The 24,647-nt window shown below is 35.7% G+C and overlaps 1 protein-coding gene across 1 annotated transcript in view; it reads right to left on the reverse strand.

Moving 5' to 3' along the window:
- LOC102811953 (chromosome unknown open reading frame, human C6orf58) overlaps positions 1 to 21,094 on the reverse strand; it is a 24,370-nt gene extending 3,276 nt beyond the window's left edge. Inside the window, exons 1-5 of the mRNA XM_006834729.1 lie at positions 20,794 to 21,094; positions 18,718 to 18,801; positions 15,206 to 15,390; positions 13,951 to 14,051; positions 4,667 to 4,905 (exon numbers count right to left, since the gene is read on the reverse strand). Coding sequence (XP_006834792.1) covers positions 4,667 to 4,905; positions 13,951 to 14,051; positions 15,206 to 15,390; positions 18,718 to 18,801; positions 20,794 to 21,094 — 910 coding nt within the window. The remainder of the gene's footprint in view (positions 1 to 4,666; positions 4,906 to 13,950; positions 14,052 to 15,205; positions 15,391 to 18,717; positions 18,802 to 20,793) is intronic.
- Positions 21,095 to 24,647: the final 3,553 nt, after the last annotated feature.

The raw sequence follows: 24,647 nt of genomic DNA on the forward strand, positions 1-24,647 counted from the left end.
TGTCCAGAGGAAACAGTCTCTGGAGAAGGATGTCATGCTGGGTAGGGTGGAGGGTCAGAGAAAAAGAGGAAGACCCCTAACGAGATGGATCGGCCAGGTGGCATCATTGATGGTGTCAAGTGTGGCAGCGGTAGTGAGGTTGGTCCAGGATTGGACATTGTTTCGTTCTGCTGTGCATAAGGTCTCTGTGAGTCGGTTCCGACTCGATGGCACCTGACAACAACAACAATTCTGAGCAAATAATACTAGAAGCTGAACTATATGAAGAATATGGCATCAGGATTGGAGGATTACCCATTAATAACCTTCAATATGTAGATGGTAAAACCTTGCTTGCTAGAAGTAAAGATGATTTAAAATAATTACTCTTAAAGATCAGTATAGATTGCACCTCAATGTAAAAAAAAAAAAAAAATTCATCACACCTGGATATATAAATAACATTATGATATGTGGAGAAAAGACTGAGATTAGAAGACCATTTTTCTTGTATCCCCAATCAATACTCATGGAAACTGAAATAAAGAAATCAAACAATGTGTTGCATTAGGCAAATCTGTTGAACAAGAGCTCTTAAAGTGTTCAAGAGCAAAGATAGAGGTCTAAAGTGTGTCTGACTCAAGTCATGATATTTTCAATTGCCTCAGATATATGAATGCAAAAGTTGGACATTGAATAAGGAAGACGATAGAAGAATTTATGCATATGAATTATGGTGTTGGAGAATATTGAAAGTACCATGGATTGCCACAAAAACAAACAAATCTGTCTTGAAAGAAATAGACCCTGAATGCTCCTTAGGAGCACTTAGGACATGTTATTAGATGGGACCAGTTCCTGGAGAATGACATCATACTTGGTAAAGTGGAAGGTAAGTGAAATAGAGGAAGACCCCCACAATGAGATGGATTGGCACAGTGGCAGCTGCAATGGGCTCAGGCAAAACAATAATATGTGAGGATGGCACAGGACCAGACAGTGTTTTGTTTTGTTGTACATAGGGTTGCCAACTCGAGGACACCTAACAACAACAACCCTTAATTTCTCAGTCTAGAGAATCAGACATTGATCTTGACACCTTAATCTCCATCACTTTGCATAAATCAATGGTCACCAAATCTTGTTTCTCAAATACCTCACAAATAATCTACTTCTTTCCATCTCTTTGCATCTTCTGGTTATACTCTTTATTTTTAGTAACTTTTATATTCCACCCTTAGAATATTCACTGAATAATATTTACCCTTTTAGTAAAATTTCCAGAAATTCACTCCTCCCTGGAATCAATCCTGAGTTTTAGACATATGCTAGCAGCACATTTAATACAAGTATGTATTACTGCATTTATTTCCCAGTATTTTAAACTGTATACTACATAATTTTACACCCTTAGTCTCTTGTGTTCAAATAGATTTTGTTAGTCATTTTTGCATTTACAGTAACCAGTAATCAGGAGCAACCAGTCATCTGTCAGTTTGGTGTACTGTGATGGTTTGTGTGTTGCTGTGGTTCTGGAAGCGATGCTAACTATGCCAGAAGCTATTTTAAATACCAGCTGGGTCACCCATGGTTGAGAGGTTTCAGCTGAATTCCCACACTAAGACAGACTAGAAAGAAAGAGAGACAGACAATTCCAAATATTTGGTCACTGAAAACCTTATGAAAAACAATGGAACACTGTCAGGTACCATTAGAATATTGAATATTGAAACATGATGAAGAGCACCAGAATATTGCCAGATATGGTGCCAGATGATAAGCACCTCAGGATGGAAGGCACTTAAAATATGACTGGGGAAGAGCTGCCTCCTGTAGAGTGGACTATGATGATGGGAATACAGTAAAGCTTTCAGAATCTTCATTTGCTCATACAGTACAACTCAAAATGAGAAGAAGAAGAAGACGAAGAAGAAGAAGAAGAAGAAGAAGAAGAAGAAGAAGAAGAAGAAGAAGAAGAAGAAGAAGAAGAAGAAGAAGAAGAAGACGAAGAAGAAGAAGAAACAGTTGTAAACATCCATTAATAATCAGAATGTGTAATGTCTAAAGTATGGCACTAGGAAGATAGGAAGTTGCCAAAAATGAAATGGAATGCATAATCATAGCTATTCTAGGCATTAGTAAGCTGAAATGGACTGGTATCAGCCATTTTTAATCTGACAATCACATGGTTTACTATACCAGGAATAACAATGTGAAGAGGAATGGTGTCACATTCATTGTAAAAAAAAGAATGTTTTAAGATCTATCCTGAAGTACAATGCTGTCTGTGATAGGATAATATCCATATACCTACAAAGAAGACCAGTTAACACCACAATTATTAAAATTTACACACCAACTGGTCTGGAAGAGACCCATATTTGTGCCCATTCCAAAGAGAGGTGACCCAGCAGAATGCAGAAATCATTAGACAATATAATGTGGCAGGCAAGTAACATTTTGCCAAAGATAATTTTTAAATGGCTGCAATAGTCCATTGACAGGGAACTGTCAGAGGCTCATGTTGGATTCAGACAAGTGTGTGTAACAAGGGATATCATTGCTGATGTCAGAGGGATCTTTGCTGAAAGCAGAGAATACCAGTGAGATATTTACCTGTGTTTTATTGACTATACAAAGGTTTCTAATTATGTGGATCATGATAAGCTATGGACAACAGTATGGAGAATGAGTATTCTGGAATGCCTAATTGTAATCATGAGGAACCTATACATAGACCAAGAGACAGTTGTTCCTTTCCTTTTTGATTTTTCATTGCTACTCTTTTTCTGTCCCATTTCGTTTTCCCTCTCCCTGGTTTTTCTAAGTATTTTTAAAAATTTATTCTTTTAGTTTCAGTTCTTATTTTTCTCTTCTATAGCTCCATTTTCCTGTTCCTTTCCTCTTTTTAGCTATTCATAAGTGTTTTCCTACTTCTTCCTTCTGTTTTCTCTTCTTTTTCTCTTATATAACTCATTTCCCTGTCTTTATTTTGTTGTTATACTTCTTATACTTTTTTTTTTTTTTTGGTTGATATCTATTTTTGTTTCTTTTTCTCTTTATTACTTTCTCTTTTCATTACTGTTTCTTTGTTTGTTTTGTTTTATTGTCTTTGGGGTGGGCAGTGGAGAGGGGTTTTCTGTTTCCCACCCAACAGGAGACAACAACCTTCCCTATATAGCTTAGTAACAACCATTGTGTTTGTAGCCCCACCCACTGGGCAAGAACCAATGCCAACTCCTATACCACCTGATCAACCACACCAGCAACCAACATTAGCCAAACCCATCCTAAACTGAGATGCATGAATGGTGAACTGAGAAGGGTATAAACATTTTCATTCTATAACTACACCCACAGTAGACAGTTGATGACAGCCTAAGAACACATCAACATACAATCTTCAGTTAAATACAAATAAGACAATCCCACAATGCCCTGAAAACAGCAGACAATTTTAGCTCACATAAGAAACAAAAAAGAATGGTTCAAACAAATGGCAAGTTAGCAACAAAAACAAAGATGAAAGAGTAGTGAAATGATACTTTGTTTAGTCTTTGTATTTGTTGTTAGTATTTGTTGTTATTAAGTGCCGCTGAGTTGGTTCTGACTCATAGAGACCCTGTATAAGATTTCTGAGGAAAATAGACACTAAAAGATAGTATCTAATTTTTATTGACATGCAAATTTGTGAAGCATTCCATATGTTTTCAGTGCTGGTGTGACAATCACAAGGTCAATTGTTGTAGTCCATTAGCCACTCCTTGGAAGAAAGATTAGGCTTTCTGGTCTTGCAAAGATTTAAAGCCCCTAAAACCCTGTACAGACAGAGCCTCTATGAATGGAAAGCAATTATATGGCACTTAGCAACAAGTTGGTTCCGACTCATAGCGACCCTGTATAGGGTTTCCTAGGAGTAGCTGGTGAGCTTGAACTTCCAGCCTTGTGGTTCAAACTGACTTTGCAGTCCAGCACATTAACCCACAGCAGCACACCAGGACAACAACAACAACAATAAGGACACCCAAATCAATGAACATGCCATGAGTGGAAAAAGTGTGGAATAGATAAATACTCACAGGAAATCATGACTTTCTCTTAATAGTATATGTTGTAACAATATATAGCTCTAATTTAATGAATATTTCTTCATTTTTCTATTTAGTACAATACAGTTATTCTGATTTATGGTGTCTTGGAGTTACAATCAACCACATTTAAGACCAGTTTTCTGTTTTATTTTGTTTTCCATTTTATTGTTAGTAATTTGTAGCATGTACTTGTAGCATGTAATTAGTTGATGTTATCATTCTCATGGAGTCCTGGTATGGCACTGTAGGATAATACACTGGACCATGAGATTGGTTTGAACCACATGGTTGTCAGTTCAAACTCACCAGCCACTCCTCGGAAACTCTATACAGGGTCACTATGAGTTAGAACTGACTTGATGGCTCTTAAAAACAACAACAATCATTCCCTTGCCAACCCTCCAAGGAGAAATAAAGATCGTATTTATTAATATAATAAGAAAATGCAGTAATAATGAAAACTAAAAAATAATAGTAATAAGGTACTCAATTTTCATCAAAACCTACTTGCACTGGAGTTGTCAGAAGGTAACTCCGTCATAAGTAGAGTACACCTGTTATAATTTTATTTAAAGTAATGTTTACAAGGCACTTACCTGTAGATTCATGCAGTTCCCTAAGACTATTTAGACTAAAGAGTACTGTATTCTGAAATTTAGTAAAGTCGCTGATGAATGGGGCTACATCCCCTGTAACAAGCATTCGTGGAGGCAGGCCTTTCTGGAAGTCATGTGTTTTGATCAGAGTCGTAGGAAACCTCAAGGCAGCAATGTAGTCCACAGCCACAGCCCAACTTCTTTCAAAATCTTCTTCTGGCTTAAGATAATAATTAAGTCTAAAAGACAAGTGGAAAAGTATGAAATTATCATTAGTTGACTCAGAATTTCAACCTGCTCTTCTCAAAAGACTATATTCTGCCAACAAATTAAACTCATAATTTTACCAATTAGAATATAGATTTTTAGAATGTGAAAACTTTAGCCTAAACCTTTGGAGATATGGAGAATGGCAATTAAAATGCTATGCTGGAAATGATCATCCTATAATTTGTTTATATTTTCCTTTAAGGTGTTTTCTCTCTTTTAACTGAGTACATTATACTTGAATAGCATATGATGCCCAGAGGTAAAACCATAAATAACTAAGTCATATTATTTGGGAATGTAGAGATAAAAATAAAAAATTCTAAGCTAAAATTTTGAAGGACTTTCACAATCTTTGTAAAGCTGATTTTCTTAAGTCAGGGATCCTCAAAACTTGAACATGCTAGAGAAATAGATACTTGCTTTTATTGTCTGATTTTCTAAATATTTGTGTGGTTTTTGTGTTTTGTTTCTTTTCTTTCTTCTAGAGGAAGTCTGTCAGTACTTTAAGAAAGTCTTCTAAACTCTTTCACATATTTGGGGAAAATCCTTAAAGCTTAAAATTTAGAGTATACAAACCTCTTTATAACTGCAGTATATCACTGATGATGTCACCATCATGTAAGCATACTGAACAAATGGAAATTTCACAAATATACTTGATCCCCTGGGAACACGGTTTACATCCCTCTTTGCTCACCTGTGTACATCCTTAGATTGTTTTGAAGACATATATGTTATGGCCTCCATGAGACTTTCCAGTCCCCCTAGGTGGAATGGGTCAATTCTTCCTCTATATTCAAATAGCATCATAGCACTCACAAAGTTACTATGGTTTCTAGACATTAGATTACATTCTCCTTTGTTTCCACACTACTTATCTGAGGTGATGAAACAGAAGATGCTTTCTAATGATAAGCAAAACATAACATAATCTAGAGGAAACACTTGCTGTTTGACTCCATGGCGCTGCACCCAGAAGTGATATAGTGGGTCAAATCAATATGTGATTACAGAAGAGTTTCTTTTGGAATCAACGCTCTGTAATACATCACAGGTGACTATCACAAAATGATAAAAAGTAAAGTGAATCCTTAAGGATTTTGCACAAGTCACTATATTCAACAAACTTTACTGCTAACATGGTGTTAACACAAATTTCAAAGGGATCAGCAACAGTGAAAGAGGAGGGAAGCAATGTGGTACCATATTAAGACAAATGGGCATATAAGCAGACTTGACATCCAGTTAATGTCAACTGCTTTAATTGGCAGCCTTTATTTGACATACTTCAATTGAACTGTCTGCTTCATGTTAGTTCATCTAGTAAGCCAGATTTAATATGTTGTTGTCAGGTGCCATCAAGTTGGTGCCAAGTCATAGAAATCCTATGCACGACAGAACAAAACATTGTCCAGTCCTGTACCAACCTCACTATTGTTATTAAAATTGAACCTTTGCTCCTGCAACTGTGCCAATCCATCTACTTGGAGGTCTTCTTTCCTTTTGCAACCCTCCACTTTACCAAGCATGATGTCCTTCTCTAGGGACTGATCCCTTCTGATAAGATCTCCAAAATATTAGAGTCCCTATAAAGGGTCGCTATGAGCAGAACCAACTAGACAGCACTTAACAACAAGAATAACAATCTGGATTTAAAGCCCATATTTTTAATTAATATCCTCTCCTGACTTCTCTCTTGATTAAAAGAATTATTTTATACTAAATGTTTCTTGTATGTGTTTGGCTACCCAGATCAAATTGAGTCCATATTAGAACTTCATATGTTCATATGTGTTGAACTCCAAAGTTCAAGATCTTAATCTAGCATAAACAACTTTATCTCAAGGAACAATCAATGGCCTTTGAAAACAAATTTGTTTAACTGGACAAATGAGAGACCTCACAAAGAGCTGTTTGAAATACTCCAGAACAATCATCATCAAAATACCTACCTCCCATCAATAGAGGGTTTCAAAGGATTCTTTAAAAAAAACTTTAACTTTATTAGATATCCTGGGAAATCCTATACTGGGCCTTTACGAGTTGGAAATAAGTGGATGGAACTTAACAACAACAACATAGAATTATTTTCCAGAGTAACTTTAATAGTTTACACTTCCATCATCCTTGCTCCACATTCTTTTTTTTTTAAAAAAGCTTAACAATGTGAATAAATGAATGTTTACAGAGAATATCACCAGTTTTACAAACAATGGATCATGCACATTGTTTCATTTCAATTACTGAAATCCACTCCCTGGCTCCATGCAACAACAGTTACCCCATTTCCTCCCTGTGAATCTATTTTCATTCCACCTTCCTTTCCATCCTTCTCAACTTTGTCTGCTAGGTAAATGTTGCCCTTTTAATCTTGAATCATTGGCTATATTCCATGATGAGCATACCATACCAGTGTTACTTTATTGTCTCCTTATCTACCTGCTTTCTTCTTGACTGAAAATTGGTCCACTAAGGTGAGTTTCACAGGGATTTTAATAGTCAGAGCAAATATATTTTAAATGTCTAGTGTTAGATTGGCAAAAAACTTGTATTCTTGGCCTTACTTAATAGTAAATTATCCTGACTGTTGACAACGTTGGTCACCAATAAGGGGAAGTGAGGGAAAAACAACAATGAAGCTGTGAGCTAACTTCTACCATGTTCAATAGACTCCAGTGAACCCAAGTGGAGACCTGGTTGTCCAGCAGTGTGGCAAGACCTGGGGACTCTTGGACCCAGAGTCAATGACATAGCCAGAGGACTAGAGTGGAGAATGAAGCGTCCAGCTGATAAAATGAGAGGGCATATGCACAAGAACACCCACACTTGCAGATAATACCTACTTGACCAGGCTTCAATGGCTGGATGATCAGAACTCAACTTGAAGAAGAAAGAAGAAGAAGAAAAAAGAATCATCTGATACAATTTGATGATCTTGACCTACACTTTCGGATGCAGTAGCTCAAAAGAGGGAATAAATCTTTACAGCAAGGATCATTCCCACTCCCATGATACACAGGGTAGACATGGATGGGCAACTGAGAGAGACACTGGCTACCCTAAATGGGGGAGGGGGATACAAAGGCAAGAAGTGACTGGCTTACCAGCTTTCAAGAGGGAGTCTAGATCCAGAGGGTGCGAAGGAAGGTAGAAACTCCACTGAATAGTATGCAATCTGTCAGGATAGGGCTGATGAAAGAAGATGGGAATAGGACTCTTGTGGTACCATAGTGAATAATTGCTATCAGGACTGACTGTGAGGGTTGGAAATGTAAAGGTCGATGTTTCGTAACAAAAGGAGGGGAGTGGTTAACTTTGCAGTCCAGGAGTGGTGGTGTCCAGGACCATCAAGGGAGAAGAGCAGGGTGCAGTACCCTACCTAGGGAACCAGTGAAGCCGGAGATGGAGGCAGATATGATGACATAGCGAGATGGAGTGGCTGGGGACTCTAGACCCAGAGAGGGAGAAGGGCTGTGTGCTGAGGACAGAGGGGCAGGCTTGCAGGGTATACCCTTTGGTTGTTTGATGGTGCATGGAGGGGATTGTAACCATGGCAATGAAATGATATATAATAGGATGAATGTAAAGCTAATGTACTCCCATGTGAACTGTCTCATAATTCACAATAAAATATTTTTTAAAAGAATAGTAAATTATCCAAAATATAAGTTAAGTTACCTGAAATGGTCTCAATTTAATAAACTACAAAAGGAAATGATCAGAATAAAAGAAACCACAAAGCAATTTTTAAGTTACATTGCTGATTTTAACAAATGCATCAATTTTTACCACCTATCAAAGACAAGTTTCAGATGAGCTTCCAGATGAAGACAGACTAGGAAGAAGTAGAGACAAACTTCAGAATATTTAGTCATTAAAAACCTTATGAATAACAGAGAAACACTGTCAGATATAATGCCAGAAAAGAGTCCCTCAGGTTGGAACGTAGTCAAAATGAGACTGGGGAATAGCTGCCTCCTCAAATTAGAGTTGACCATGATGATGTGAATGGAGTAAAGCCCTCAAGAATAAAGCCCTTGGGACTTTCATTTGCTAATGGGGCACAACTCAAAATGAAGAGAAACAGCTGTAAACATTCATTAATAATCGGAACATGGAATATAAGAAGTATGAATATAGGAAAATTGGAACTTGTCAAAAATGAAATGGAATGCATAAACATTGACATCTTAGGCATTAGTGAGCTGAAATGGACTAGTATTGGCCATTCTTAATCTGACAACTTCATGGTTTACTATGCCAGAAATGACAAATTGAAGAAGCATAGTGTTGCATTCATCGTCAAAAAGAACATATCAAGATCTGTCATTAGGTACAACACTGTCTGTGAAAGAATAACATGCATGTGTCTACAGGGAACACTAGTTAATACCATTATTATTCAATTATACGTATCAACCACTAAAGCTAGTAAGTATAAAATAGAAGAATTCTACCTACTTCTTCAATATGAAATTAATCAAATATGCAAACAAGATATACTGATAATCAATGTCGAAGGGAATACAAAAGTTGGAAATAAAGATGAAGGATTAGTAGTTGGAAAATATGGCCTTGGTGATAGAAATGATGCTGGAGATCACATTTTAGGATCTGCAAAACCAATAATTTGTTCATTTCAAATATTCTGTGTATCATGGGAGTGGGGATGATCCTTGCTATAAAGATTTATTCCCTCTTTTGAGCTACTGCATCCATAGGTGTAGGTCAAGGTCATCAAATTGTATCAGATGATTCTTTTTTCTTCTTCTTCTTTCTTCTTCAAGTTGAGTTCTGATCATCCAGCCATTGAAGCCTGGTCAAGTAGGTATTATCTGCAAGTGTGGGTGTTCTTGTGCATATGCCCTCTCAACTTATCAGCTGGACGCTTCATTCTCCACTCTAGTCTTCTGTGGCTATGTCCCCAGGTCTTGCCACACTGCTGACCAACTATGTGCATGTACCTCACCAGATGGAATACATAGAAATCAGATTGACTACATCTGTGGAAAGATAAGGTGGAAAAGCTCCATATCATCAGCTAGCACAAGGCCAGGAGCAGATTGTGGAAAAGACAATCCATTGCTCATATGCAAATTTAAACTGAAACTTAAGAAAATGAAAACAAGTCCACAAGAGCCAAAATATGACCCTGAATATATCCCACATAAATTTAGAGCTCATTTGAAGAACAGATTTGGTACATTAGACTCTAAAGACTGAAGATAATAAGAGTTGTGGGATGACATCAAGAAGAAAGACATACAGGAAGAAGACATACAGGAAGAAAGCAAAAAGTCATTAAGAAGATAAGAAAGAAGGAAAAGATCAAAATGGATGACAGAAGAGACACTGAAACTTGCTCTCCAGCATAAAGATGCTAAAGCAAATGGAAGAAATGAGGACCTCCCATTTCTGTTCAAGAGTTGAACAGAAAATTTCAAAGGTCATCTTAAGAAGAGAAAGTCAAATGTTAAAACAAAATGTGCAAAGATCTGGAGTTAGAAGACCAAAAGAGAAGAACACACTCAGCATTTCTCAAGCTGAGGGAACTGAAGAAAAAAAATCAAGCTTTGACTTTCATTACTGAAGGATTCTTTGGGGAAATTGTTGAATGATGCAGAAAGTATCAAAGGAAGATGGAAGGAATACACAGAGTCAATGTATCCAAAGGAAATGGTGGACATTTAACCATTTCAAGAGGTAGTATCTGATCAAGAGCCAATGATACTGAAAGAAGAAGTCCAAGGTGCATCGAAGGAATTGGCAAAGAACAAGGCCTAGGGAATTAATGGAAGAAAAACTGAAATCTTTCAAGAAAACGAGGTGGCACAGGAAGCATTCACTCATCTATGCCAAGAAATTTAGAAAACAACTATCTGACCAACTGATTAGAAGAGATCATATTTGTGCCCTTTCCAAAGAGAGGTGACCCAACAAAATGCGGAATTCATCAGGCAATATCTTTGATATGCATGAAAGTAAAGTTTTACTAAAGGTAAAACAGAAATATCTGTAACCATACATTGACAGAGAACTTCCAGAGGTTCAAGCCAGATTCAGCAGAGGACATATTGTCAGGAGTGACTAGTCACTGGAGAAGGAAGGATCTCATGTTTGTTAAAAAGGAGGGTCGGAGTAAAAGAGGAAGATCTCCAACGAGAAGGATTGGCAAAGTGGCAGCATCAATGTACTCAGTGTGGCAGCAACTGTGAGGTTAGCTCAGGACCAGGCAATGTTTCATTCTGTTGTGCATAGGGTTTCATTCTGTTGTGCATAAGTAGGTACCGACTCGATGGCACCTAACAGCAACAACATGTTTCCTATGAAGAATCCTGGTAGCTCAATGGTTAAGTGCTTAGCTGCCAAAAGGTCAGTGGTTCAAAGTCACCGAACCATCCACGGGAGAAAGTTGTGGCAGTCTGCTTCTGCAAATATTACAGCCTCAGAAGACCTATGGAGCAACTCAGTCTTATGGAGTCATTATCAGGTCTAATTAACTCCATGGCAATGGCTTTGATACCTATGTGTAAAGTTGTGTTTACTAGTAGTTTATTTTTTTTAGTATGAACTTGAAAGGTCAGTAAATAAAAAAAGAATAATCTGTTATGATGACTTGCTATTGATCAAAAGATTAACAATTTGGACTAGAAAGCCATGTATGAAAATCTCATAATTTTTTCCTGTCATCAGAATAGATAGAGCAATTGAAATACTTGCATATTTATTGAGATGACTGTAAATACAAATGATCTCACAAACAATGTCAACATGTAAGCTCCTCCCTGGCACAAATTAATAACCAGCGGAGGCAGCCATTTAATTCATACAGCAGGAAATGTTTTAGATTTATTGAGTAAATTATCTTGCCAATTAAAGAATCAGTGGAACATTAAATACTCAAACTTTCCTATCAAAATTTACATATTTACTAATACATTAACAACAAAAGATGACTATGCACATGGGCCTCACCAGATGGAAAATACAAGAATAAAATTGACTATATTATGGAATGAGATGGTGGAAATGCTCAGTATCATTAACCAAAACAAGGCCAGGGTCCAACTGTGGAACAGACCACCAATTACTCATATGAAAGTTCAGACAGAAGTTGAAAAACATTTAAACAAGTCCACAAGAGTCCACAAGAGCCAAAGCATGACCTTAAATATATCCCATTTGAATTTAGAGACCACCTCAAGAATAGATTGGGTACTAATGATCAAAGACCAGAATAGTTGTTAGATGACATTAAGAATATCATCTATGTAGAAAGCAAAAGACCATTAAAAAAAACAAGAAACAAAGGAACAAAATGGATGTCAGAAGAGACTCATTTGCCCTTGAGCTTAGAGAAGCTAAAGCAGAGAATACCAGAAAGATGTTTATTTGTGTTTTATTGACTATGCAAAGGATTTTAACTGTGTGGCTCATGACAGACTATGGATAAAATAGTGAAAGATGAGTATTCCAGAACACCTAATTGTGCTCATGAGAAACCTGTATATAGTCCAAGAGACAGGCATTCGAAAAGAACAAGGGTATAATGAACGTTTTAAAATCAAGAAAGGACTGTATCCTTTCACCGTACTTTCTCAAGCTGTATGCTGAGCAAATAATCCAAGAAGCTGGATTCTATGAAGAAGAATGTGGCTTCAGGACTGGAGGAAGATTCATCAATAACCTACCTTATACAGATGGTAAAATCTTGTTTGCTGTAAGCAAAGAGTACTTAAAATACTGATAAAGATCAACGACTAGAACCTTCAGTATGGATTGCACCTCAATAAGGAAAATAAAAATCCTCACCACTGGGCCAATAAATAACATCATGATCAATGGAGAAAGATTGAAAATTTTTAAAGACTCTATTTTGTTTGAATCAGCAATCCACACTCCTGGAAGTAATAATCAAGAAATCAAATGATGTATTTCATTAAGCAAATTTACTGCAAAAGACCTCTTTTAAGTGTTAAAGAGCAAAGATATTAGTTTGAGGACGAAGGTATGCCTGAGCAAAGTCATGGTATTTTCGACTGAATGTGAAAGTTGGGCAATGCATAAGAAAGACCATGGAAGAATCAATGCATTTGAATTATGTTGGCAAAGAATAGTGAAAGTAACATGGACTGCCAGAAGAACAAACAAATTTGTGTTGAAAAAGTACAGCCCGATTGCTCCTTAGAAGCCAGAATGGTCAGACTTCATCTTGCATACTTCAGATTTGTTGTCAGGAGGGCCCAGTCACTGGAAAAGGATATCATTCCTGGTAATGTGAAGGATCAGTGAAAAAGAGAAAGACCCCTAACAAGATGGATTGATACAATGACAACAATAATGGTTAAAATGTAACAACAATTGTGAGGATCGTGTAGGATCAGGCAGTGTTTGGTTTTATTGTTCATAGGATCTCTATGAGTCAGAATCAATTCGACAGCACCTAATAACAACTCACACAATAACAATCATCTTTCCTTTCTTGGTCCCTGCTATTTGTCCTACCCATATTTCTACCCTCCACTTCACTTTAATTGGTTAACTTCACCCCTATATAGTTTTATTTGTATTAAAACTCAAATTATTTTTATACTTTTACCTCTGGGTGTTACAGTATATATAGAGGACTTGATGATCTAGGCTGCCATCTGTGCTAACACTGATATGACTTACTGCTTCCCCAATATTTACCAACATGTTACGTGTCTGTGAATAGAAGAATTAAGATAATCCAAATATTTATATTTTTATTTCATCTTCTACAGATACAAAATTTCATTTCAATTTTATTTGTTTATGTTTTGGTGAGACTTTTATCTTACCTCAAACTTTTGTCCCCTCTTCCAAAAGCACCTTTAAAGCTTGATCATACTAAAATGTTTACACCTCGTCATATAATCCTAAATGGTTAGATTTATTGTTTATTGGGAAGATCCAGGCAAAAGAAGAAAAAATCACAACACAGCCCAAAATCATTTGTCATTAGATAGAAATGACTTTGGGTTCATTCTTACCTAGGTTCAAATATTCCAAGAACATCATTCAAGGTTGAGGTATGTGCTTCCCATAAGTACTCCAACAGTTCATTAAAGTCAGTAGAAGGTAACTTCAGTTGCTAAAACAAAAGACGAATCATATTAATATTTGAGCAATTGTTACAATTCTTCTCCTTGAAACTGAATCTTACTGACTGTATAATTTAGCAATATTCTACTCAAGAGGAGAAATTAACTGTTTCTAAGAATTATTTTTATGTAAGACTTGAATGTCTAACACTCTGTAAAAGTCATAAACATATTAATATTATTAGTTATAAATTATACACCTAGAAGAAGTGAACTGTGATTGTTTTATAATGGTCTAGAGATCTTTATTTTTGTCATTTATTTTTGTTAAAATTGCCACAAAATCTTAAAGAATAAGAAGCAGGAAAAAATCTTGTTATAATATGCAATTTAATCACACCTGAATTAATGAACAAGGAGTCCTGATATCATAGTGGATAAAGAGCTGGACTGCTAACTGCAGGGTCAGTAGTTCAAATCTACCAGATGCTCCTCAGGAGAAAGATGAGGCTTTTGCCCCTATAAAGATTTACAGCCTCAGAAACCTTATACAAGGTCACTTTGAGTCAGAACTAACTTGATGGCACACAACCACCACAACCACCAAAATAATGAACAAATAGCTAAAGAATCAGTAAATTAATTTTTCATTAATCTTACTCCATGAATTATTTTAACTGATATGTTTCATTCTGACAGTTCAATGTTTGGTAAACTGCTCTATGATAATTTCCACAATCACATTTTTTCCTAAGGTTTATTCTTAATTGGACTTATGGTATGGACCTCTAGGATCAGCATTAGACTGAGAATCACAAAATCAGCAGTTCAAACCCACCAGCTGCTCCTTAGTAACCCTATATAGGCTACTTATGAGTCAGAATTGACTCCTTGGCACTTAACAACAATAATGATTCTTTAATTGGCCTGCAGTTAAATTAATCAGAGTAATCTCCATTCAGCAAGGTATTTTGTGAGCTTGTAGGTTTGTGTATAATTTATTTATAGTAAGAAGAGGAAATCAATTTTATGTTAATGTTGTGCTGGGAAAGAGTTGATAACACATAATGCCCTTCTATATTTATTACATGAAACCTTACATTTTCATACTAAGTAAAAGAATGTACTATGCCTTCAATCAACAGTAGACAAAGTTCTCTTGCTACTTCTCAAGAGAATAAATTATAAATCTTAAAGAAGGAACCTGGTAAAAGTAATTCCACTTGTTCATTGTTATTGGATACAATAAACGACAGGCAGAAACACTTAAACAAAATGGTGTCTGATCCTTGGGTGGTGGCAGAAGAGCGACTTGGTCGGATGATATCCCCATCACATCAGAATCAACCGCAGAAAGGAAAGGTAACACATTCAGAAAATAATTGATACCTGTAATAGCAAGACACTGATTATTGCCACAAGCACTAGCAAATGTCCAAGGATATTTTTTATTGTTTTATTACCACATATACATATATATACATAGATGTATGTAATATGTTATCATAAAAAACATTTATCAATTAAATATTTTTTACAGATAAATTCAATGACATTAATATCAACATCAAACTTATAACCACTATTCCCTTTCCAAGCTATTGCATCACAATTAGCAGAAATTCCCTCCCTCCTCTCTCTTTCATCCCTGGTAACCACTAATAAACTTTGGTTGTCTATTTTATGTAAGTAGAATAATCCATGATTTGACCTTTTGTAACTGACTTATTTCAGTCAGCAGGATGTTGTAGAATATGGCAGAACTTAATTTCTCTTTATGGTTGAGTATGACTATAAATATTTTATCTATCCATTCATCTGTTGATGGACATTTAGGCTGTTTACACCTCTTGGGTAACAGGGCATGGTGCTGCAATGAACACTGGTGGACATGCTTCTGTTTGTGCTCTTCCCTTCACATCTTTTGGGTATGTACCTAGGATTGGGTTTGCCGGGTTATATGGTAATTCTCTGTTCAACTCTTATGGAACCACCAAACTGTTCTCCACAGCAATTGTACCGCTTTTCATCCTCACTAGCAATGAATGAGTGTTCCAATTCTCCACCTCTTTGCCTACATCAGCTAGTTTCTGCTTTTTTCCTCACAGTATTTCTTCTAGTAATACAGTGGTATCTCATTGTGGTTTTCCTTTGCATATCCTTAAAATTAAAGGAACTCTGTTGTGCTAAACCAAAAACTGCAAGGACGACAGTTCAAACCCACCAGATATGTTCTGGAACTGGCTCCATGGCCTACAAAAACAACAAAGATTAAAGGGAGACCTGGTGGTACAGTGGTTAACTGTTCAACAGTTAACAGTCACTCTTCAGGAGAAAGGTATGGTCGTCTGCTTTTATAAAGATTATGGTCTTGGGAAACCCTATGGTAGAATTCTTCCCTGACCTACAGGGTCATCATGAGTTAGAATCAAATCCTCACCAATGGGTTACTGATTAATGATTTAGGGCATCTTTCCATGTGCCTATTGGCCCTTTGGTTATCCCTTGGTGAAATGGGTATTTGATTTCTTTGACTGCTTTTTTTTTTGATTCAGTTATTTTTCTTTTTTGTTGTTAAGTTTGTGGAGCTCTTTAAATATTCCAAATATCAAATCTTGATCAGAGAGAGTCAAGGTGGCTTCAAATATTTCATGGAAAAAATTGATTATCTTTTCATTCCATTTTGCATAATTTTTTTGAAGTCCCCTTCTCTGTGACTCCCCAAGTTTTTCTCCTAATCTATAGTGTGGGTCCTCATATTATTGATAAAGCCCTTTGATGCCCCAAAGTTTTTGTTTTGTTTCAATGGCTCAATTTATCTACTTTGTCTTTTGGGGCTCATGCTTTTGATGTCATATAGAGCAGACCATTTTTTAAAAATTAGGTCCCAAAGCATCACCCCCATATTTTCTTCTAAGAGTTTCATAATTTTAGTTCTTACACTTAAATCATTGGTTTATTTTGAGTTAATTTTCATATCTAATGTGAAATATGGGTTCAAATTCATTCCCTTGTATGTGGAAATCCAGTTGTTCTGGCACAATCTTTTAAGAAACTCTTCTTTCTCCACTGAGTGGACTTCTTTTTATTGTCAGAAATCAATTGACTATCACTGTACAGTTTTGTTTTGCTTTGTTTTTAATTAAATATCAATTCTATTCATTGGTCTCTATGTCAATCATCATTCTAGCACTAGACTGCTTTGATAATTGTGACTTATTGAGAAGTGGAAAGTCCTACTCAAGTGTGAGTCTGGCTATCTAGGGCTCTTTGCTGTTTTCTGTATAAATTGGAGATTAATTTTTCTATTTCTTCAAAGAAGGCTGTTGAAATTTTCATAGGGACTTCATTGAATCTATAAGTTGCTTTATGTAATATTGATACCTTAACAATGTTAAGTTTTCAAATCCATGAACATAGAATGTCTTCCTATTTATTCGGGTCTTCTTCAATTTCTTTCAGTAATGTTCTATAGTTTTTAGTATACAAGTCTTAAATTTATTCTTTGGGTTTTGTTTTGGTTTTTTTAGATGCTATTGTACATTTTTCTTTAATTTACTTTTCAGAATTCTCTTTGTTAGTATATGGAAACTCAACTGACTTTTGAGCTTATCTTTATCTTGCCATTCTGTTTAATTCATTTATTAGCTCTAATAGTTTTCTTGTAAAACCTTCACGGTTTTCTACTTATAGAACCATGTAATTTACTAAAAGGAGTAGATTAAGTCCTACCTACTCAATTTGGACCATTTATTTCTTTTTTCTTGATTAATTGTTTTGGCTAGGGCTTCCAGTACAATAATATTGGTGAGAGTGAGCGTCCTTGTCTTGTTCCTCATGTTAAGAAAGTCCTCAGTCTTTTTCTACTGAGTATGATGTTAGCTGTGTACGTTTCATTAGTGTCCTTTATCATATTGAGGAATTTCCCTTCTGTTTCATTCTTGTGGAGTATTCTAATAATGAAAGTATATTGGGTTTTGTCAAATGCCTTTTCTGTGTTAATTGAGATGATCATGTGGCTCTTCTCATTTGTTCGATTTGTGTGGTGTAGTACCTAGATTAATTGCCTAATGTTAAACAAGGATGTTTTGAAAAAACTGTAAACCATTAAGAAAAAAAGACTCACTGATCCAGAATGGGATAAAAAATGAGGCCACAAAAAAATATTGAATACAAATCCTCCTAAAAATCATGCCTAACTTTAACATGCTTCTATTAATACTAATAATTATGAATAAGTAGAGGTTAAAGCATAATATTTTAACTATGATATTTTAATATTATTTTAATTTAATATAGTTCAAATATCATAATCAATTAACATGTATAGTTTATATTTTAATATAATTTAAATTTAATCATTTGAACTATAATATTTTAAGCACAAAATAGTTTTAAGTAATTTGGAAATTTTCAATTTTTTTTTTCAAATCATTAGATAAACTACGAAGAAAGTTACAGATTTGTCCACAAAATGGTACAAAACTTTATGTTGATATACAAGTATTATTTTAAAATGTGTATTTTCCTAAAACATTCTAATGTAATTATAGCTTTGATAAAGAGATATTTTGAATTTTATTATCTGCAAGTCTAATTTTCAAACATGCTTACAACCATAATCAAGTACTTGTCTCTGTACTTAAGAATTTAGGTACAATACATTATTTTTGAGAAGGTAGGTAATTTTCTGTTTTACTATTTCGGTTAACTTACTGGCCCACCAACTGTCCACAGAGATGCAGAGATGATTTTCTGTATAGCCACAGTTTGTTGTGTGGGTGGGGTCAGCTAATCTGCCTAGAAGAGAGAGGATACACCATTATATTGATCATGTCTACTTTAGAACTGCTTATCATTTTTACATAACTAGATGCATTTTGTTTTTAAAAATACACAAAGCCCTTACATCTGAAATGGTTTGCATTTGTCTTCTTATCACTCTTTGTCTTTCTTTGCCATCTTAATGTTTTTTTCTTTCCCTGAAAACACCACTTTTTTTCTTCTTTTTAATCATTTGTTTTTGTAATTATTGTCTCCTTTACTTCGTTTTATAAATCCCTTGGGTACTATGGAATCAATATGCAAAAATATTAAAAGGGATCTAGAGCCAAATCAAGGAACCCTAGTAGTAGAATGGGGTAAGCATTTGACTGCTAACCACAAGGTCGGTGATTCAAATCCACCAGCTGCTCCATGGAAGAAAGATAAGGCTTTCTGCTTCCAGAAAGATTCATAGCCCTTAGGAAACCCTAAGGGGCCTATTTAGCATAAGTGGGTTATGCATAGAACTGCTAATCTTAAAGTGAGCAGTTTGAATCCACCAGTCACTGCAGGAGAAAGATGAGGCTTTATGCTCCAGCAAAGATTTACAGTTTTGGAAACTCTATATAAATTGGAACCTACTTGAGAGCATACTACCACAACAACCACCACCACTAGGAATGCTAGAGAACACTTCTACTCTGCACAACAGTCACTATGAGTCACAATTGACTCAACAGCAATGGGTGAGTACAGTTACATTAATTCCTTGCTCCATCATTTACTAGTTTTACCTTGGCTAAATAGCTTAACTTCTTATACTTTAGTATCTTCCTCTATAAAACAGGAATAATGTCAGTTATGTCATAAAATTGAATAATAATGTCAAGTGAGAAAAATAATGAAGTTTTGTGTGTTTTTTTCACCTTTGTGTATATGTGTTCCATCAATATTAGCAAATATTGTTTGTTCTCACCAGAGAATAGTTTCCAATCTTCCTAGTTCATCTTTTGTTTATCTCTTTTGATTCTATATTCTAATTCTCCCCCTCCCGTAGAACAGTGCGTCTTGATCTTTTTTGTTGTTGTTAACCTAGCTCATCTACAATTTATTCTCTCCACTCCTGGAAACCTCCTTTTGTTTTCCTTGTTTCCACCTAAATTAATCCATGGTTTATTCTCACCTACTTCTTTAACCATGTCTTTGACCTCAGGTTTCTACTAAACTATATGTTGCATTTTCCCTTTTCTTACTATCCTGTCTCTTGTACAATCACTTTCCTTTCCTTACATTCCTCTACACTCATGCTCTTCATGTGCCAATTCTGCTTATCTGCTTTCCACACATATGTTCCGTTCCTTCCTTTTAATCCCATTATTCAGGTCCACTCAGCTTTTCTTTTCCTGCTTACTCTCAAAGCTGTGATACTGAAAAACTTGTTAGTGCTGATAACTAATATAAATATTAACTGTTTATACTTCTTAATTGAATGTTTCTCAGACTACTAAATTTGAGTTAAAGATAAATCTGAGATTTTTTTCTTCCTCTGTTCCTTCTTTTTCATCTCCTTTGGGGATTAGGTATCTTCCTTACAGTACCCAACTTATTTTGTTTTGCATACTCCCTTAAAGAGTTTACTCACATTATACTTTGAAATATTGTCTTAATGCTATGCAGCTTATATACTATTTGGTTTATTTTCATCTCAAAGGAACATGCCTAGTGTTGTGCTGTGTCTTAACACTAAAGCAAAGTTAAATATCCCTTCTTCTGTCAGTACAGTCCTTTTGTAGTCTGTACCTATGTCTTATCCCTTACTGTCATTTCTAGTAGAAAGTGTCAACTCATTAAAGAGGGATTTATGGAGAGTGAGAAAAGTAATGGTTTTCAGGTTCAAAATAGAGGGGAAAAAACAATGAAAGAATCCATTTTCAGAGCACATGATATAATATATACAGAGTTTCATTTGCCAATTTTTTCATGAATATATTAGAAGGCCTTCATAAAGAAAAAGGGAGCTATACTTACCTGTCTCATATTGCCATCCAAACTGTAGAGGCAATCCCCATAAAGCATTTTGTTCATTTTCTGGTGCAAATCTTTCAAAATATCTGGCTGTCTGATTCAATAGGATTTTGTATATTCCCATTCTCTCAGTGTATACCCAGGGATCAATAACATACTGTCCATTCTCCACCCTGTAGTCACTGAACTGGCCAGGACTCTCATCCCATAGAGGGGGATAGAGAGCTGAGAGATTGGACGCTCCTGCTACAGAAGCATAAAGGCATCCAAATAGCACAGAGGCCCAGGAAAGAAGGAAAGCCATTGTGCCAAAGATGGGAACTGAGATATTCCGCAGCTTTTATTTGGAAATGAAAAAAAGTAGTCTTTGTTTTGTTTTTGTTTTTTTATAGCCCAGCCTATCAGGACTTTGTTATCTTTATTCTGGAGATGATAGAATAAAGATGGAATTCCTTACCAACAAAAATATAGTGTTTCTTTCATTAAATAACATTGCCAATATAGTTCATTGTTCATAAAATGTTTGAAAAAATATTGAAAATGTCAATACTGTAAGAGTAAATGCATTCAATACATGTTTAAAATAACTATTGCTTTTATATTCTTTTTCTTATAGCCTTTAAACTGAGCACTCTATTGTCCTTATTCTTCAAAAAATTTTAAGTTATGGACATTTAATTATCTTTGCAGGAAAAGAGTTAGCAAGCTGACTCAGAGTCCAGTCCTTACCCTTAGGACCAGCTGCTTGCAAAACTTGCCCTCAAATGGTGTCTTTGGTTGTCAGGGTGTTCTCAATCCACAGTTAACCAGCAAGAATGATTCAGTGCACCTAGACTGAACAAAAAATATGGTGTATGCTGAATACCTGATCAGTAATAAAGAAATTGTACACATCTCTTTACATTTTTATTGCTGGATAAAAAGTGTGCTCTGTGGTCCTTTATGAAAGGGAGAGCACATGAGACGATCTGAACATTCTGCTTGTGTCTATTTTCTTACAGTTCTGCTCTTTGTCCTCTTCACATTGCTTTAATAAATCTTAACCACAGTAAAACTGAATACTAAGTCCCATGAGAACTTCTAATAAATCTCTAAACATAGGTACCTACTTAAAAACTTTCAGATACTCAGTAATTTGTCTCTCACCAAAGGACTTAGAAAACCATCTCTAATTTACTTATCTATATTTATTGTTTATTGAAATATGAAAATTGAAGCCATATGATTCCTAGAGTCAGATGTTGCACTTCATTGAATATCTCTAGATTCTAGGGGAAAAACAATGTATGATAGTTGCTAACGTCAAATGGGTTTCAACTTTGTCTGTTGTTAGGTGTCATTGAGTCAGCTCTGACTCATATTGACCCTACGCACAACAAAATGAAACACTGCCCAGTCCTATGTCATCCTCATAACGGTTGCTAGCCTTGAGCCCACTCCTACTGCCACAATGTCAACCCATCTTATTGGAGTTGTTTCTCTTCTTCACTGACTCGCCACTTTACCAAGCATAATGTCTTTCTCCAGGGACTGGTCCCTCTGATAATAATCTCAAAGTATGAGAGACAAAGTCTTGCTCTCCTTGCTGCCAGGGAGTATTCTGGCTTTATCTCTTCCAGTACAAACCTGTTTGTTCTCTGACGGTCCATGGTCATTGGATATTTTTCTCCAACACCATAATTCAAATGAATCAATTCTTGTAGTCTTCCTTATTCGTTGTTCAACTTTCACATGTATATGAGAATATTGAAAATACAATGACATGGGTCAGGCTTACCGTAGTGTTCAAACTGTTATCTTTGCTCTTTAACACTTTAAATAGGTCTTGTGCAGCAGATTTGCCTAGTGCAATACATAGTTTGATTTCTTGACAGCTGCTTCCATGAGCATTGATTGTGGATCCAAGTCAAACGAAGTCACTGACAACTTGAGTCTTTTCTTCATTTATCATGATGTTATTTACTGGTTCAGTTGTGAAGATTTTTGTTTTCTTCACACTGAGTTGCAATCCATATTGAAGGTAATAGTCTTTGATCTTCATCAGTCAGTATTTACAGTCCTCTTCACTTTCAGCAAGCAAAATTGTATCATCTGCAGGTTGTTAATGAGTCTTCCTCAAATCCTGATGCCACTTTCTCCTTCATGGATTATTTGCTCAGCATACAGATTGAAGAATGATGGTGAAAGAATACAACACTGGCACACACCTTACTGATTTTAAAGCAGTCAGTATCCCCTTGTTCTGTTAGAACAGAAGCAGGAAGCCTCATCTTTCTCACACAGACTCCCACCTTGCCGTTAACATCTGGTTCTTATCCTGTAGTACCACAAGAGCTCCAATAATGTGTAAAGGTGTATTCAAAAAGATGTGGAGGCTCCACTTATAGTAGAACTTCTGCTTAAGAAATAAACTTGAAGTATATCCAATAAATCAATTCCAAAAAAGAAAGTCAGCCTGTTGGCAAAAACTGTAGTCCTTGCAATATGTTTTCTTTATTCTTCATCAGTAAAAGAATGTTCGAATTGTAGCTGGAAACACATACATCCATAACTAATGCTAACTATATTTTCTGTCTTCTTTGTTCAAACAACTTTGTGACTAGTGTTGATCACCAGTATATAAGTAGAACTGGTGTCCACTACTGGTGTGGCACTGTGGGCTAATGCACTGAACTGCAAAGTCGGGTTTGAACTGCATAGTCGGCAGTTCAAACTCACCAGTCACCCCTCAGAAACCCTATACAGGGTCACAATGGGTCGGAACTGTCTCAATGGCACTTAATAAAACAGCAACAACAACACTTCCAGAAAGGATAAAAGAAGAAGGATACCTCCTCTTTCCTTTTTCTGTGTTGCTACTTGAATTGAGGATGTAATGACTAAAACTTTATCATGGCCCATAGCATTAGTGTATCATCTGAAGAATGATGGCACATGGCAAACTGGAAGGTTACCTGAGTACCAGAGGATTATGGATTCATGAAATCCTACATCTCAATTTGACCTCAGAGAAAAGCAACTATGTATCCTTTAAACCACTATTTTTTGGGTTTTCTTTATACACAGTGAACACGATGGCCTCATTAATAGACTGTGTATCTGGAAAGTTTAGTCAGCATAATTAAGTACATATGCTAACTAAACTTTACGTTGGAAGATTAAGTTTGGTACAGATTATCTAACCTTAGCAGATTTGAAATGATTTATCCCTAATTTATCCAACATCCAACTAGTATTTAATTTTTAAAATTTTTCCTGATACATTAATTTGAAAAGAATGTAGAGGAAATTGATGTTAATTGATCAAAAGCACAAGTATTCTGGATCTCTTTTTAAAAAGTGTGTTTCAGCTTTATAAAAATAACTAAATGGATATTGACCAAATGATACATTTTTTCATTACCAAATACCAAATTCATGCTCAATGTGGAAAACTGAAGAACGTTTCTTTTAAAACCAAAAATAAGATAAAATGACCACTAACATTACAATTATTTCTCTTTTCTTTGAAAGTACTATACAATGAAATTAGCAAGGATAAAGGAATTAGAAGTATAAAATTGGCAGTAAGGAAGTGATAGTATCATTTTTGCAAATGGTATGACTTGTTGTTGTTTAGAGTCCTTGAGTCGATTCTGACTCATATCAACCCTATATAGGATCCGCAGAGTGACTGGTGGGTTTGAATCATCAATCTTGTTCAAACCAACCTTGTGATTCAGTGCTCATCCTACAGTGCCATCCCAGGACTCCTAGTAGAAAGACCTGTCCCTGGGTGGGCTTGAACCACCAACCTTTTGGCTAACAGCAGAAAGTGCTAACCTATTGCACCATAGAAACAGTCATTTAAATGATAT

Source organism: Chrysochloris asiatica, unplaced genomic scaffold (genome assembly GCF_000296735.1).
Source record: "Chrysochloris asiatica unplaced genomic scaffold, ChrAsi1.0 scaffold00013, whole genome shotgun sequence".
In the NCBI taxonomy this organism is placed as follows: domain Eukaryota; kingdom Metazoa; phylum Chordata; class Mammalia; order Afrosoricida; family Chrysochloridae; genus Chrysochloris; species Chrysochloris asiatica.